General features: G+C 43.6%; 1 protein-coding gene across 4 annotated transcripts in view; it reads left to right on the top strand.

The window, feature by feature from the left end:
• CNOT6L (CCR4-NOT transcription complex subunit 6 like) overlaps positions 1–12,176 on the top strand; it is a 31,558-nt gene that overhangs the window by 11,273 nt on the left and 8,109 nt on the right. For 3 of the 4 annotated variants that reach the window (XM_015861188.2, XM_015861190.2, XM_032444091.1), the window contains exons 2-7: positions 7,404–7,525; positions 7,887–8,073; positions 8,586–8,671; positions 9,110–9,199; positions 10,060–10,128; positions 11,582–11,739. In XM_015861188.2, the coding sequence (XP_015716674.1) occupies positions 7,414–7,525; positions 7,887–8,073; positions 8,586–8,671; positions 9,110–9,199; positions 10,060–10,128; positions 11,582–11,739 (702 nt within the window). In that variant the 5' untranslated portion in view covers positions 7,404–7,413. Of the gene's footprint in view, positions 1–7,403; positions 7,526–7,886; positions 8,074–8,585; positions 8,672–9,109; positions 9,200–10,059; positions 10,129–11,581; positions 11,740–12,176 lie in introns of those variants that run through there. The other variant, XM_015861191.2, reaches the window with a different exon arrangement.

Here is a 12,176-nt window from a genome sequence, read left to right on the forward strand (position 1 = left end):
TTCTATGTTCCCTCCTGCAGAAGAATTTCTCTGTGCTCAAACTTGGGCTGGGTATGGAGGCAAGTCACACCTAGGGATGAGCAGGGGGCAGGAAGCTGTGCAGGATGCAGTTTCTGAACACCATTGCACCTAGCTGTACTTCTTGTTTGCTTGCCTATAGAGGCTTGACAGCCCATGGGCAGCAGACCCACGTGAACAGAGCCAAGCACTGATGGGCACAGGCAGATCTGTGCTGGAAGCAAAGCAAGCCATGTGGCTGGGGTGGTGCAGAGCTGCTAATGAACAAAGTGAGGATTGCCTGTTAAACAGAGCTTGTGGAACTTGAATAGCCTCCACTTGCTGAGCCTAATCTAAGAACCACATGGAATAAGAACTGAAGCAAGATTTGGACAAATTCCACTGCATTGTTGCTGTGCTGGTTGCTGACACGGCCTTGTCACCACGCTTTGGGGTTTGCTAGCGGGTGGGTGAGTGTGAGTCCGAAACCCCGGCGGTGTCTGGCAGAGCTGCCACCACCCTGGTGAGTCCTGCAGCACTTCCCAAGCTGTCAGCCCAGGACAGCAGTTACCCCACCAAGATGCCTCCTGCCAGTTTCAGTGCTGGTGGGTGTCTGGGAGCTCCTGCTGACTTCAAGAGAGGTGACACTGCTAGGCAGGGGCAGCAGGCATCCACTCCCTTCTGCTTCTCAGCACCAAGTCACCCCCTGGCAGGGTACAGCATGGTGGAACAGCTACTCATCCTCTCAGCATCAGGATGGAGATCCCACTATTTATTCTTCTGCTTATTTTGCACTCTCCTTGTGTGGGTACAAGATTGTGTCGGCTGTGAGACAAAGCTTTGCTTCAGTCCTTCAAGGAATTCTGTCAGAGGAGGCCTCGGTAGCTCTGAGTAAGGCCAAAGAAGGCGCTTCTGAAGCTTGTTTTGTTGGAATATTCTCTGTCTAACGTCTATTTTGTTCATGTAGTGGAGGTGAGAGTTTGGGTGAAGTGTCCAGCTCATCATGGCTGTAAGGACTTCCTACAAGTTTCAAGTTGAAGTGCTGGAGGTAGAGGTAACAAAGGTATCTTAACAGTCACAAAAGAAATTTGTTTGCAGATTCATAGGACTGATGCAGTTCAAGAAAACACCTGTATTACCTTGCTGCATTTTTCACTATGTTCTAATTTGAGAAGAGCAAGCAGCTGTAGCTTGCTAACAGCGTTACACAAGCAAGCTCCTGTCTCACCCCCACTTGGAGCACAAAGCATTTAAAAACACAACCCGTGCTGAGGTTCTGTCTGTAGGTTACAGCTGAAAGCAAAGTAACTGTTGCTACAGATTTGCAAGGCAGAATTAAATGCTGAGGGTTACCAAAGTTCCCCTGGCTTCATGTTTTTCCACTTCTGCTGCTAAAGAAAAGATCGCTGATGAGTGGAGGTGCGTGGTCCTACTGAATTAATGTAGAGGAGCCCTTTGTATTGCACTCAGTGTGCCGTCTCATGAGAAACAGTTTCCTTCAGTGAGGGATAGGAAAACATGTATTTATTTTTATAGATTTATATAAAGTTGTTTTTCTTTTCAGTTGCTCTTGTGGACTGCGTAGTTTGTTGCTCCATGTGGTACTGAGCTTCAATTCTTTGCTGTTCTTACTTAAATTTAATTTGGACTTCAGATTTGGTCTTTTGCCTTGGGATTTTTTCCACTTTTTTTCAGCTGTCCTCCTGTTGGTAGGACATTTATGCGTGTTCAAGTAGCCTCTATTTATTTACTTTGATTGTACTTGCAGAGATGGTTTCGAACCTCAGTTCTGGCAAATGTCTAACAGAAAGCTGATTTCTCTTTCAATAAAAAACACAGTGAGGTATTTTAATTTGTTTTGCCAATAGTCTCTATTTCCAATTGGAATGCTGGGAAGAAGAAATTGAAGAGAGACTGTAGCTGTGCTGACAGACTCACAGCACTCACCGAGCTCTTGGTGGAGGTGGCTGAATTATTCGGGCAGGATTGTACAAGGAGAAAATTCAGATCCAAGTAAAGACTGTCACAGTTTTTCTTGCTAATGTATGTATGGATTACATACATATGTATTGCATGTATTCTTGCTAATGTATGTACTGGACATACTGATAGACTTTAACATAACACATCTGTACCTGTACTCTCAGTTATGTTTTAAACCCTCATGACATACCATTAAGCAATCACCGTACTTTGTTTTAGCTTCACCTCCAAGTGCTCTATAAGTCAGTTTTTGTCTCTGTGGGTACTGGCTGTACTTTCCCTTCTCCTTAGGGAGATGAGCCTGTTGTCTGACACTGTATGAAAACGGAGTGAGCTTATTACAGAGCAGCAGCCTTCCTTTGTACACTTTGCAACCTCTTATTCCTGTTTACAAAATACATAGATTAAAAAAAGGCTCTGCTTTCCAGCTTGTCATCCAACTTTCCAGTGTTAAAAGAATGTGTGCCTGTGCATATATATACACACACATACACATGTACACCCTGGGCTTGTCAGCCAGCAAGGTTTTGAATTGTGGTGAGGGATCACCATCTGGAAGTGGACAGTGAGCTGTTCCTGTGCAGAGGAAGGCGGGATGATTCAGGGCTGTCTGCTGGATAGTTTTCAGGATGCTTTGGCAGTTTGACTCATGTATACACAGAGACTGAAAATCACAAGGAATGTCACTCCGCTGGAGGCCAGGGTTTTGAGTTGTACCAGCGCAGCCCTGAATGTAGGGCAGCAAGGGGATGAAGTTACAGCTCTCTTCTACTTACTTCTCAATTTCGGCCCTTATTACATATAGGCGACTTATTTATGCATCGAGTTACGAAAGAATGTAAATGGAACAACATTAGAGTAACTATCATTTAAGAAATGCATCTTTTAAACTCATGGGGAAGGGCCTGGTTGTTATTTTGGAACAGCACACAGCTCTGAGGGACTTTGACCTATCTGGCTTCAAAGTCCTGCAGCACAGATGCCAAATAATCTGGGCAGATTTCTGCGGCGTTTCTCTTTCCAGTGAACATATGTTAATCCTTCTGCATTACGTGGCGTATTTACCTTCAGAAGAAGAGATCTGACTTTATTTAAAATGATACAATTTGTAGGGCTGCCTTCAGCTTCTCTCTGGGGGAAGTCACACTTAGCAATTCATACCACTGACTACATCTTCCTTATCTCGTGGCCTCTGCACCTGGATAACTTGAGAAGATCTCAGACAATACAGAAGAGCAGTGCTCTCTTCTGTTGTTTCTTCTTATTTTTTTTGAGGTTCCAAGCACACAGAAGATGTGTTTGTTGCCCAAAACATCTCCTGAGTGTGAAAGCCTGCAGTGCACTGTGGTGGCTTGACACTTCCTTCCTCAACAGACCACGCTCTTCACATCTCCCCTGCTGCTGCTACGTGATGCCTTTTTTGTTGTTGTTTTAGTTGATAATCTATGCACTATGGTCTCAGATCCAGATTTTCTTTACACAATGTTAGTGCCATACTGTTAAAGTTAGATTTTTAGTGGAGAGCAAACTTTAATAGCTTCAAAAGTTTCCCAAGGGATCTCTTAGGAAGAAAAGGAGTCGAGGATTTTTTTTTGTCCCTCTTCAAAAGACAAGAAACAGAGTGCACGTATCCTGCTCCTATCACAGCCCTGTTAACTGAGTTTCAGCAAAGGCCTCGCTGAACTCACCCACAGCTCAGGCTGTCCTGAACCTGTGCTGCTTCCGTCCCACTTTATCCTTTTGATGACGCTGATGCTCATCCAGTTTTGGGGTTAAATGATGCAAGGAACTTGGTCTCGCTCCCTGAAGGCTGAGCAAAAATAGATGGGGATTTTTTGGTACTGGTTTAGTTCCAGAACAAGCAGAGAGGGAGATGGGAACCAGAGGAGCTGGGAACCCAGGCAGAATTCATTTTTGCTTCAAAAAAACCCGTATGCAGTGGCTTTCAAGTCCAGCTTCGTGTTGCTATTATGCCGAAGAAACAAGCGTATTTGATTTAGGTTTGTTTTCCCTTTCCTGTAACTGTGGAAATCATATTGATCCTCATTTGACTCACAACTATTTCAGAATAACATTACAGTGACTAACATCTGAAAAATGTGCGTGGCGTTTGACTCGCAGTTCAGGGCTCATTTCATTGGAGGGCCTCCGACTGCCACAAATTGCTTTAAATTGGCAGAGCTGTTCTCATAACAAGCGATATTTCAACATAATTGAATTGGGTTCCCTTCCCCAGAGGAAGCAGTACTCCCAAAGATCTCTGGAGATGTCACCCCACTGGTGGTCACCTCCTGGCCCACGGGCAGGTATGGTTGCTCATGGAGTGAGTCAGCCAGCCTTGCCGTGAGGGCCCTGGCGTGTTTGTTTGACTTCTGCCTGGTGGAGAGGAATGGAGCTGGGGGACTACTTTAGGGAGCTTAAAAACAGGAGGGAAACTGACTTTTTACTTGCTTAGATAGCAATAGGACAAAGGGAAATGGTTTTCAACTAGAAGAGGGGAGATATAGGTTAGATGTTAGGAGGAAAACCCCTTACTCAGAGGATGCTGAGGAACTGGCACAGGCTGTCCAGAGAACCTGTGGATGTCCATTTCCTGGCTGGAAGAGGCTCTGGGCAGCCCCGTGTGGTGGGTGGCAGCCTTGCCCACAGTGGTGGAGTTGGAACTATATGATCTTTAGATCCCTTCCAGCCCGAGCCTATCTGTGACCCAGCAGTGGGGCTGCTCGGCAGCTGGGGCAGGCCCCAAGCCACTTACAGGCTGTGATTCAATGCTTATGACAGCAAGGTCCCACAGCTGGACCCAGCCTACCCAAGCTGCCGGCCATCTGTGTCTGGCTAATGATGAAACGGCAAGCAAACAATTCATTCAATACAAATCATTCCCTGCTTGCCTTTTTAACTGGCAAGGTGCCTTGAAGCTCATAGGAAGCAGCCGTGTCCAAACCTTTGGCCAGCAGTGTGCGGCAGGGCGGGTGGGTGTATTCCGTGTGCAGATACTGAGATTTCCATCTCTCTGGGTCTGCTATTGCTATAACATTATGCTGAAGCAAACGGGAATGCGAAGGCAAGCACAGCCCATCCCATAGAGCATTCACTCAAGTGCCGTTCAGAAGCAAAGTTTGTGATGCTGCAGCTGTCCCAGGGCCAGACGTGGGAGAAGAAGAGCTGGGTTTCAGAGGCAGCAGATTAAGAAGCAGAATGAGGACCCGTCCTGGTTCAATTCAAATGTTTGATGATTAAGACTTATAGTTCCCAAAAGCTCTCTCTTACCATAAGCCCTTAATCCTTTGTTGGTATTCCACTTGATTTTCACCGCAGAGCCTTTCGGTTCCCCCCCTTATAATCCATACTGTGCCTTACGGATGAAATACATGCTGCCAGGTAATGAAATCTCATTTTCTGTTAAAGGATCCTTGCGGGTAATCCTGTGACAGTGACACGGCGTTACCCACTGCAAAACCAGCTGGCTGCTTTTTGGCGTGGATGGATTTGCTCTCTTTTGTGCAGTTCCTGAATCGTTAGGGCTGCGATCCTGCTCTGGGCATATATCCTGTCAAATCCCTTTGTGAGGCCAAGGGCTTCCGTGCATCCATGTGTTTAACAGTGAAAATAAATCCTGTGAGAAGAAGAACTGGAAATTTAGGACTACCAAAGCACAGCCTGTACCTGCGGCTGTACTGGGCAGTGCTGCTTCTGATTTGGGGATTTAAGCCTTTCAGGTCTGATTCTAATCTGTTTCATTCATCTCCTCAAACTGCATTGCTACAGCTGAGCAGCGTGAGCAAAGAATCCTCTTACACCACAGCTCTTGTGCCATCTGACTTCACCTGTAAATAGCAAGCCACTATGATTAGCACTTCTGTCTGTGCCTTCTGTCTGTCCCTGGAAACAGACAGTCTGAATTCAGCATGAATGGGATTCCCTTGCATGGTCATTGGAGGGCGAAGACATAGACCTTTAACTGGGACCTCTCAAGAAGGGCAGCTCTTCTCTCTCTGTGGAATGCCAGGGATCTTTCCTGGTTGGAAAAACAGCAGTGCTTTAAGCTCAGCTCACAGAAAAGATGAGTGCATTAGAAGGGAACTGAAAGCCCACCCAGCCCCTACACTGTACCATGGGCTGGGCTACCCCCCAGTTCAGCTGCCCAGGGCCCCATCTGGCATGGAGCACCTCCAGGGATGGGGCAGCACAGCTTCTATGGGCAGCCGTGCTGCTGCCTCACTGCCCTCTGAGTAAAGGATTTCCTCCTAACACCTAACCTGAACCTGCCCTCTATTAGTTTAAAACCATTTTGACTTGTTCTATCACTATCTGCCTGTATAAAGAAGTCAGTCTCCCTCCTGTTTATAAGCTCAGATTTTTGTGTTTCGGCAGTTGGATGAGCTGAAGAAACCTTGGATGAGTTTCCTCAAATTCTTCATAGGTTTCTGTCTTGTCAGTTCAGCAAACCAAACCAGTTATTGTTATTTTAAATTATTCACAGCTATTGGAATCCATTGTAAAAGAGACATGTATGAGGAAAAAAATGCATTCTGGATAGCAGCTGCTTTGGATTGGTGTAAGATTGAGGTTTGTGTGTTTTGTGTGTCTGGGGAGGAGGAGCGGGGGGTGAGAAGTGGTGAACACAGAAGTCAGCTAATCTTGTGTTTTTAAACCAAACAGATCCTCTCTCCCTAAGAATTCTTAGTGCAATGGTCTGATGAGGTATGAAGGGGAACCTCTGTTTGTCATCCATAAAGTGCACAGCTTTTGAGTTCTTATGCCAAGAATCTGGAAAGTGAGATCATTTGGATGTGTGTGTGCAGGCTTACCCTGCGGGCACAAGTACCTGGATAGTTCAAGTTTTGGATTGGGATGAAGCTCTGTTTGTATCACTGAGAAAGGGAATTGTACCCAAACTTACTTTAGATCTTCCCAGCTTCTAGGAGTAAAAAGGTCTTGATTGATAGTGAGCTTAGAAGAGCATAGAGCAGAAAAGCTAGATGGTTGATGGGAAAAAATAAGAGCTAATTCCCCTTCAAACTTCAAGTTTTCTGTAAGTGAATGGAAAAGGAGGATTTTGCATGTTGAAAGCAATTGCTGTAAAAATGCAGTTGTTATTTCCTGTGAAAATGAAGTGAGGGAGAAGTCTGCTCAGATGGATGAGTGAAATGCCATCACCTTGTCTGCATGTTCTGCTCACAGCAAGTAACTCAGTGATGATGGAGGTCATGCTTTGGTCTAGGGTATAAACTAAAAATCCAGAAATTCTGCTTTGGAAGTGTACGAGGGAACACTGTAGAAAACCAGATTCTTCAGGGAAAATGCCTTTTTCCATTACAAGTCCATGTTCTGCATGGGTCTGAGCACCTGCTGAGCTCCATGCCCTGAGCTGTTTGGCTGGTGATAACATTCAGGCAGTCACGGTTATCAATGTCTTTCAGACTAACAGTGATGCCAAAGGAAAAATATGATCCTCCCGATCCTCGCCGAATTTACACCATCATGTCAGCAGAAGAGGTAGCCAATGGAAAGAAGTCTCACTGGGCTGAATTAGAGATCTCGGGTGAGTTGGTTTGCGTTTGAATTTTGGTTTGGCAAATTTAAGAGCTTCACAGCCCAAGGGCTGCATCGGCCACTCTCAGGTAGGGGGTCCTGCAGTGAGAACGGTTTTTCTACATTGAAAAGAATTATTAATTAACTTGCCAGATTGCCTTCAAGCTTTCATGTGAAACACAAACAGACTGGATGTGCGGTCTTAGCAGCACGTTGATGTCCCAGACCTCTGTCTCTGTCTCTGCTCTCTTAACCGGGAGGGTCAGGGAATTGTTTAGGAGCTGCTTGTGGATAAGATGCATGTCACACGTGGGTTGTGATGGTTGGAGGGAGTAAAGCTGACTGAGGAGGTGCTTGGTTTTCTTTTTTAGGTAGAGTGCGGAGCTTAAGTACGTCGCTTTGGTCACTGACGCACTTGACTGCTCTACACCTCAATGACAATAATCTTACTCGCATTCCACCTGATATTGCCAAGCTTCATAATCTGGTGTATCTGGACCTGTCATCCAACAAACTCAGAAGTTTACCAGCAGAACTAGGAAACATGGTGTCTCTCAGGTAAGAGGAAGCATTTGGGTTGAATTTCCAAAAAAAAAGTCTGTATTCTGAGATTAGAGATTATTTTAGTTGGATTCATTCTTGTTTCCTAACTCTATTCTTGGATTTAAAACCTGAGAAAAATCAAGGTTGATACAAATGTTCAATTCTAACAATTAATCCTGGTTGTATGATCCTGTTTTCCTGATCCCTACAGATAGCTAACCATAAGCTGGGTAGCATTCTGCTCTGAAACATTCTCACTTTGAGACTTTGTGATTGCCCACTGTTTAACTAGTGTCTGATTTTACTGTGCAGGTTGGTTGTGGTTGGGCTTTTTCTTTCGCTTTGTTTTGTTTTGCTTCGTTTTGTTTTCCTGATGTATTTCAGTTGTGCTTCGAGGATTTGCATGTCTTTGCATAGCACAAAAAATTCAGGGTGAAAAGTGCCACCTTTGAAGATGAGCAGCATCGTGCTGTAAGAGTTATCTCCCAGAGTGACACTCATCAAAAGTGTTTTTTGCTTTGTTGCAGGGAATTGCTTTTAAATAACAATCTATTACGGGTTTTGCCTTATGAACTTGGACGGCTCTTCCAGCTACAAACCCTGGGTTTAAAAGGTGAGCGAGCTCTTCACAGTTAAATATTTCTCAGAGTGCTCTTGACTTACTGAGGGAGTTGTGCTCAGAAGCTTCCTGCATTACCTCAACATTTTCTTACAGTTTCACATATTAAGCAGCAATGACCGACCAGTTTGGAAAATAATGCTTTTTTTAATGATATTAAGGTGCAGTATGAACCTGTTTTAAATCTGTAAATGGGTAGACAAACCCCATAACTTACTTTGTTTATTGATTGAGGTGAATCAAAAGAAGAAAGTCTTGCATGCAAGCTATCTCTATGGCATCTGTTACTGTGGTATTCAAGAGTTACAAGCTAAGCAATCTAAATTCCTTCTGGGTCAATTTGTCTGTTCTCATTACGGGAGATTTTCTTTTATTGGAAAGCCTCAGGAAAATCAGGCAGCTAATCACCCAGTTGTTCTGTGTTGTTGGCAGGCAATCCTTTATCACAAGATATTCTCAGCCTCTACCAAGATCCAGATGGAACTCGAAAGCTACTGAACTACATGCTTGACAATCTAGCAGGTGACAGACCTACAGATCTTGATTGACAGAAATGTTTTAAGAGCATGCATGTCTGACAGTATTTGCCACTAAAACAAGAAGGGTGAACCACAGAGGGGAGAACATTTTCTTACTGCTTCTGTGTTTTTGTTAAGCACTTCTACTCATACACACACACACACACACATGGAGGAAGAAGTACATAGATACTGTCTAAGCTTTTCACCGGTTGCCCAGCCAGTTGTTATCACTGAGGTTTGAAACCCTTCAGTTACCACAAAGTCTTCCTCGCTAAAGCCATTTCGATACTAGAAATTAGAATGCAAACAGAAGCAGAATGTCAAACATAGAAACAAGATTCTGATTAAGAATATCCAGTACCTGTGCCATGGCTCTGTAACCATGTAACCAAACAGTTTTCTGTTTTGCCACTTTGTCTCTCATGTGGTAAAACAAAACAAACTTCTGTCTCTGATGTAAGTTTCCACAGATGGAATTTTAAATGGTTTTGGGATCAGCTCCCAGCTGAGCTTTACAGTGTTGTAAAATGGCTGTGGTTTGAGGTGGCACTTGTTTTATGCCAACTCATGGCAGTCTCTGGCTTTGTAAATGGAGAGTATGCATTGCAGGAATGATGTATGTACAGCAGAGTTCTCAGAGAGGGGAGTATAGGATGTCAAAACAACTACAAGGTTTACCCCTTCTTCCTCAATAATATTTTCAAGGTGCACGTGTATATCCTCATCTTTCATGGAGCTTAAAAAGACATGGGAAATTGGTGTTGCAAAGTACAGTATGGGACATTATTGTTCATTCATCAGTTTGATTTAGAATTTGCAGCTGAGTTAATGGTTGCTTCTTTGTCTTGCTTTTATTTTTAGTTCATCCAGAGCAGCTGCCTCCAAGGCCATGGATTACTTTGAAAGAACGAGACCAAATTCTGCCCTCAGGTAAAACCATGGTTCTTTTCCCTATGTTCAAACAGCGACGTGCTGAAGAACTTTTCTTTGGCTTCTTTTTTCAAAGCCGTCTTCTGTCTTACATGGATCAGATGTAAGAGAGCGATTTGCTTTAATTCATATTAAATAATTAACACATGTTTGTGCTGTAAGTACCATTGCTGTAATTCAGATGGAATGCTGGTCCATTTCTTTGTGTTAGGCAGACTAGGAGGAGACTTGGAGAAGTTGGTCCACAGGACAAGGAGCAGGAGGAGTGTTAGTGAAGTTAGTGTATCGCCCTCTGTTGTTGAAGTTGAGGAAGTTCACGAGGCAATCTTCAGTCTACAAATCCGGTGCCTCTTCCCCTGTAGTCTTGACTGTAACCCTCAAGAAGCATCCAAGAGCTTTTGTAAAGAACAAAAACGCTACTGTTGTTATTGCAGAAGATCAGGTTAATAATCAGCAATGGCGATGTGGAAATCCTCTGCATTTTTTTTTCCGTTTTAGAAACCCGAACATAACTCAGTAGGGCGTTAGGGAGGGTGACACCATAGGTAAGATCATCTGTCCCTTTGTTAAGTTAAAGAACAACAAATCAGAAGAAACAAAACATAGTAAGAAAGGGGAGAGGTACCAAAAGCCTCGTAAGCCACCACTACATTAAGTTCTGCATTTCCAGCATCTCACTGCAGTTTTTAATCCAGCTTCCTTAGGAGAAACACAATTTAGAAGCCATTAGACAGCACCACATCAGCTGAGTGAGCTGTGGGATATTTCATGACAAAAACTACAGTAAGCCAATTGGCTGTGAATTGCATGAAATCAGTTGTATAAAGTTGAAACAACTGAGCAGTGATCTTATTCGACTACAAGCACAAAAAATGCAGCTGTGAGGTTACCTCACAATAAAACCTCACTTCTTTTTCTGCAAAGATGAGCAGTCTTGTTGAAAAATTAAGGAGAGCTGAGAACTTTGTATGTTAAAGAAGTGTGTTTCAGTTTGAATTATCAGCTGCATACAGACTTCTCTCTTTTCTTCTTTAATGTCCCCAAATAATATAGAAAGTGCTTGCTCATTCATTACTTCATTTCTCTTTCTTTTCCTCACCCTCACCCAGGGCACAAATGGCTGCTCCTTTCCATCTCCAACCCCCAAATCCAGAGAGATGGTTCCTAATTGCTGCCTTCCCTCATTCCCAAAGAAATAAAGATTTCACTGCAAAATGGGATTGCATTGCTTTGCTGTGTGTATTAAGCAGTCTCATTTTGGCAGTTAGGAAGAGTTTAGCCTTATAACTGCTGGCTCAGCTGGGTCTTTGTTAGTCCTGTTCATGAAACTCAGTGGAATAAGCCCATGTACGTTCAGAATAAACTGTACAAGATTGAGTGTTTTCACTCTGCAAGTTCAGCATTTGCTGCCTTCAGAGGTTGGTGATATTTCCATCTCTTTGTTTCCTTCTAGCCTCATTCACAGTTATGTGTTACAATGTGTTGTGTGATAAATACGCCACCCGGCAGCTCTATGGCTACTGCCCATCTTGGGCGCTGAACTGGGAGTACAGAAAAAAGGGAATCATGGAAGAAATCGTCAACTGCGATGCAGATATCATTAGTCTACAGGTAACTGGAAAATGTTTTTCATTAGAAATAGAAAATGCTGCAATTTCTGTTCGGTATGGAAGTTAGCATCTCAAAAATGATCTCACTAGGAAACGAGAACTGGCATGTCAAAGTTAAATATCAGTTGTGATTGGTACATGTATACTGCTATTACAAAAAATCCATTGTCAGTGTGCAGAGTAATTGAATACTTCTGCCTTTAAACTGACAGTTTGTTTTCTAAGCAAGGTCTGTATGAGTAAAAATCATGCACAAGAAAAGATTATTTATCTCTGTGCAGAAACCTCAAGAGAGTGCTCTTGGAGATCAGAAGTTATTACAAAGAAAATGTGTTGTTACAGAACAGGGAGAGACCCTGCTGTGATAGAGCTCCCAAAGTTAAATATGAACTGCTGCCGATACCTGTCATCCTGCACAAAGTTTTAATCTAGGACAGT

The sequence above is a fragment of the Coturnix japonica genome, chromosome 4 (assembly GCF_001577835.2).
Source record: "Coturnix japonica isolate 7356 chromosome 4, Coturnix japonica 2.1, whole genome shotgun sequence".
In the NCBI taxonomy this organism is placed as follows: Eukaryota; Metazoa; Chordata; class Aves; order Galliformes; family Phasianidae; genus Coturnix; species Coturnix japonica.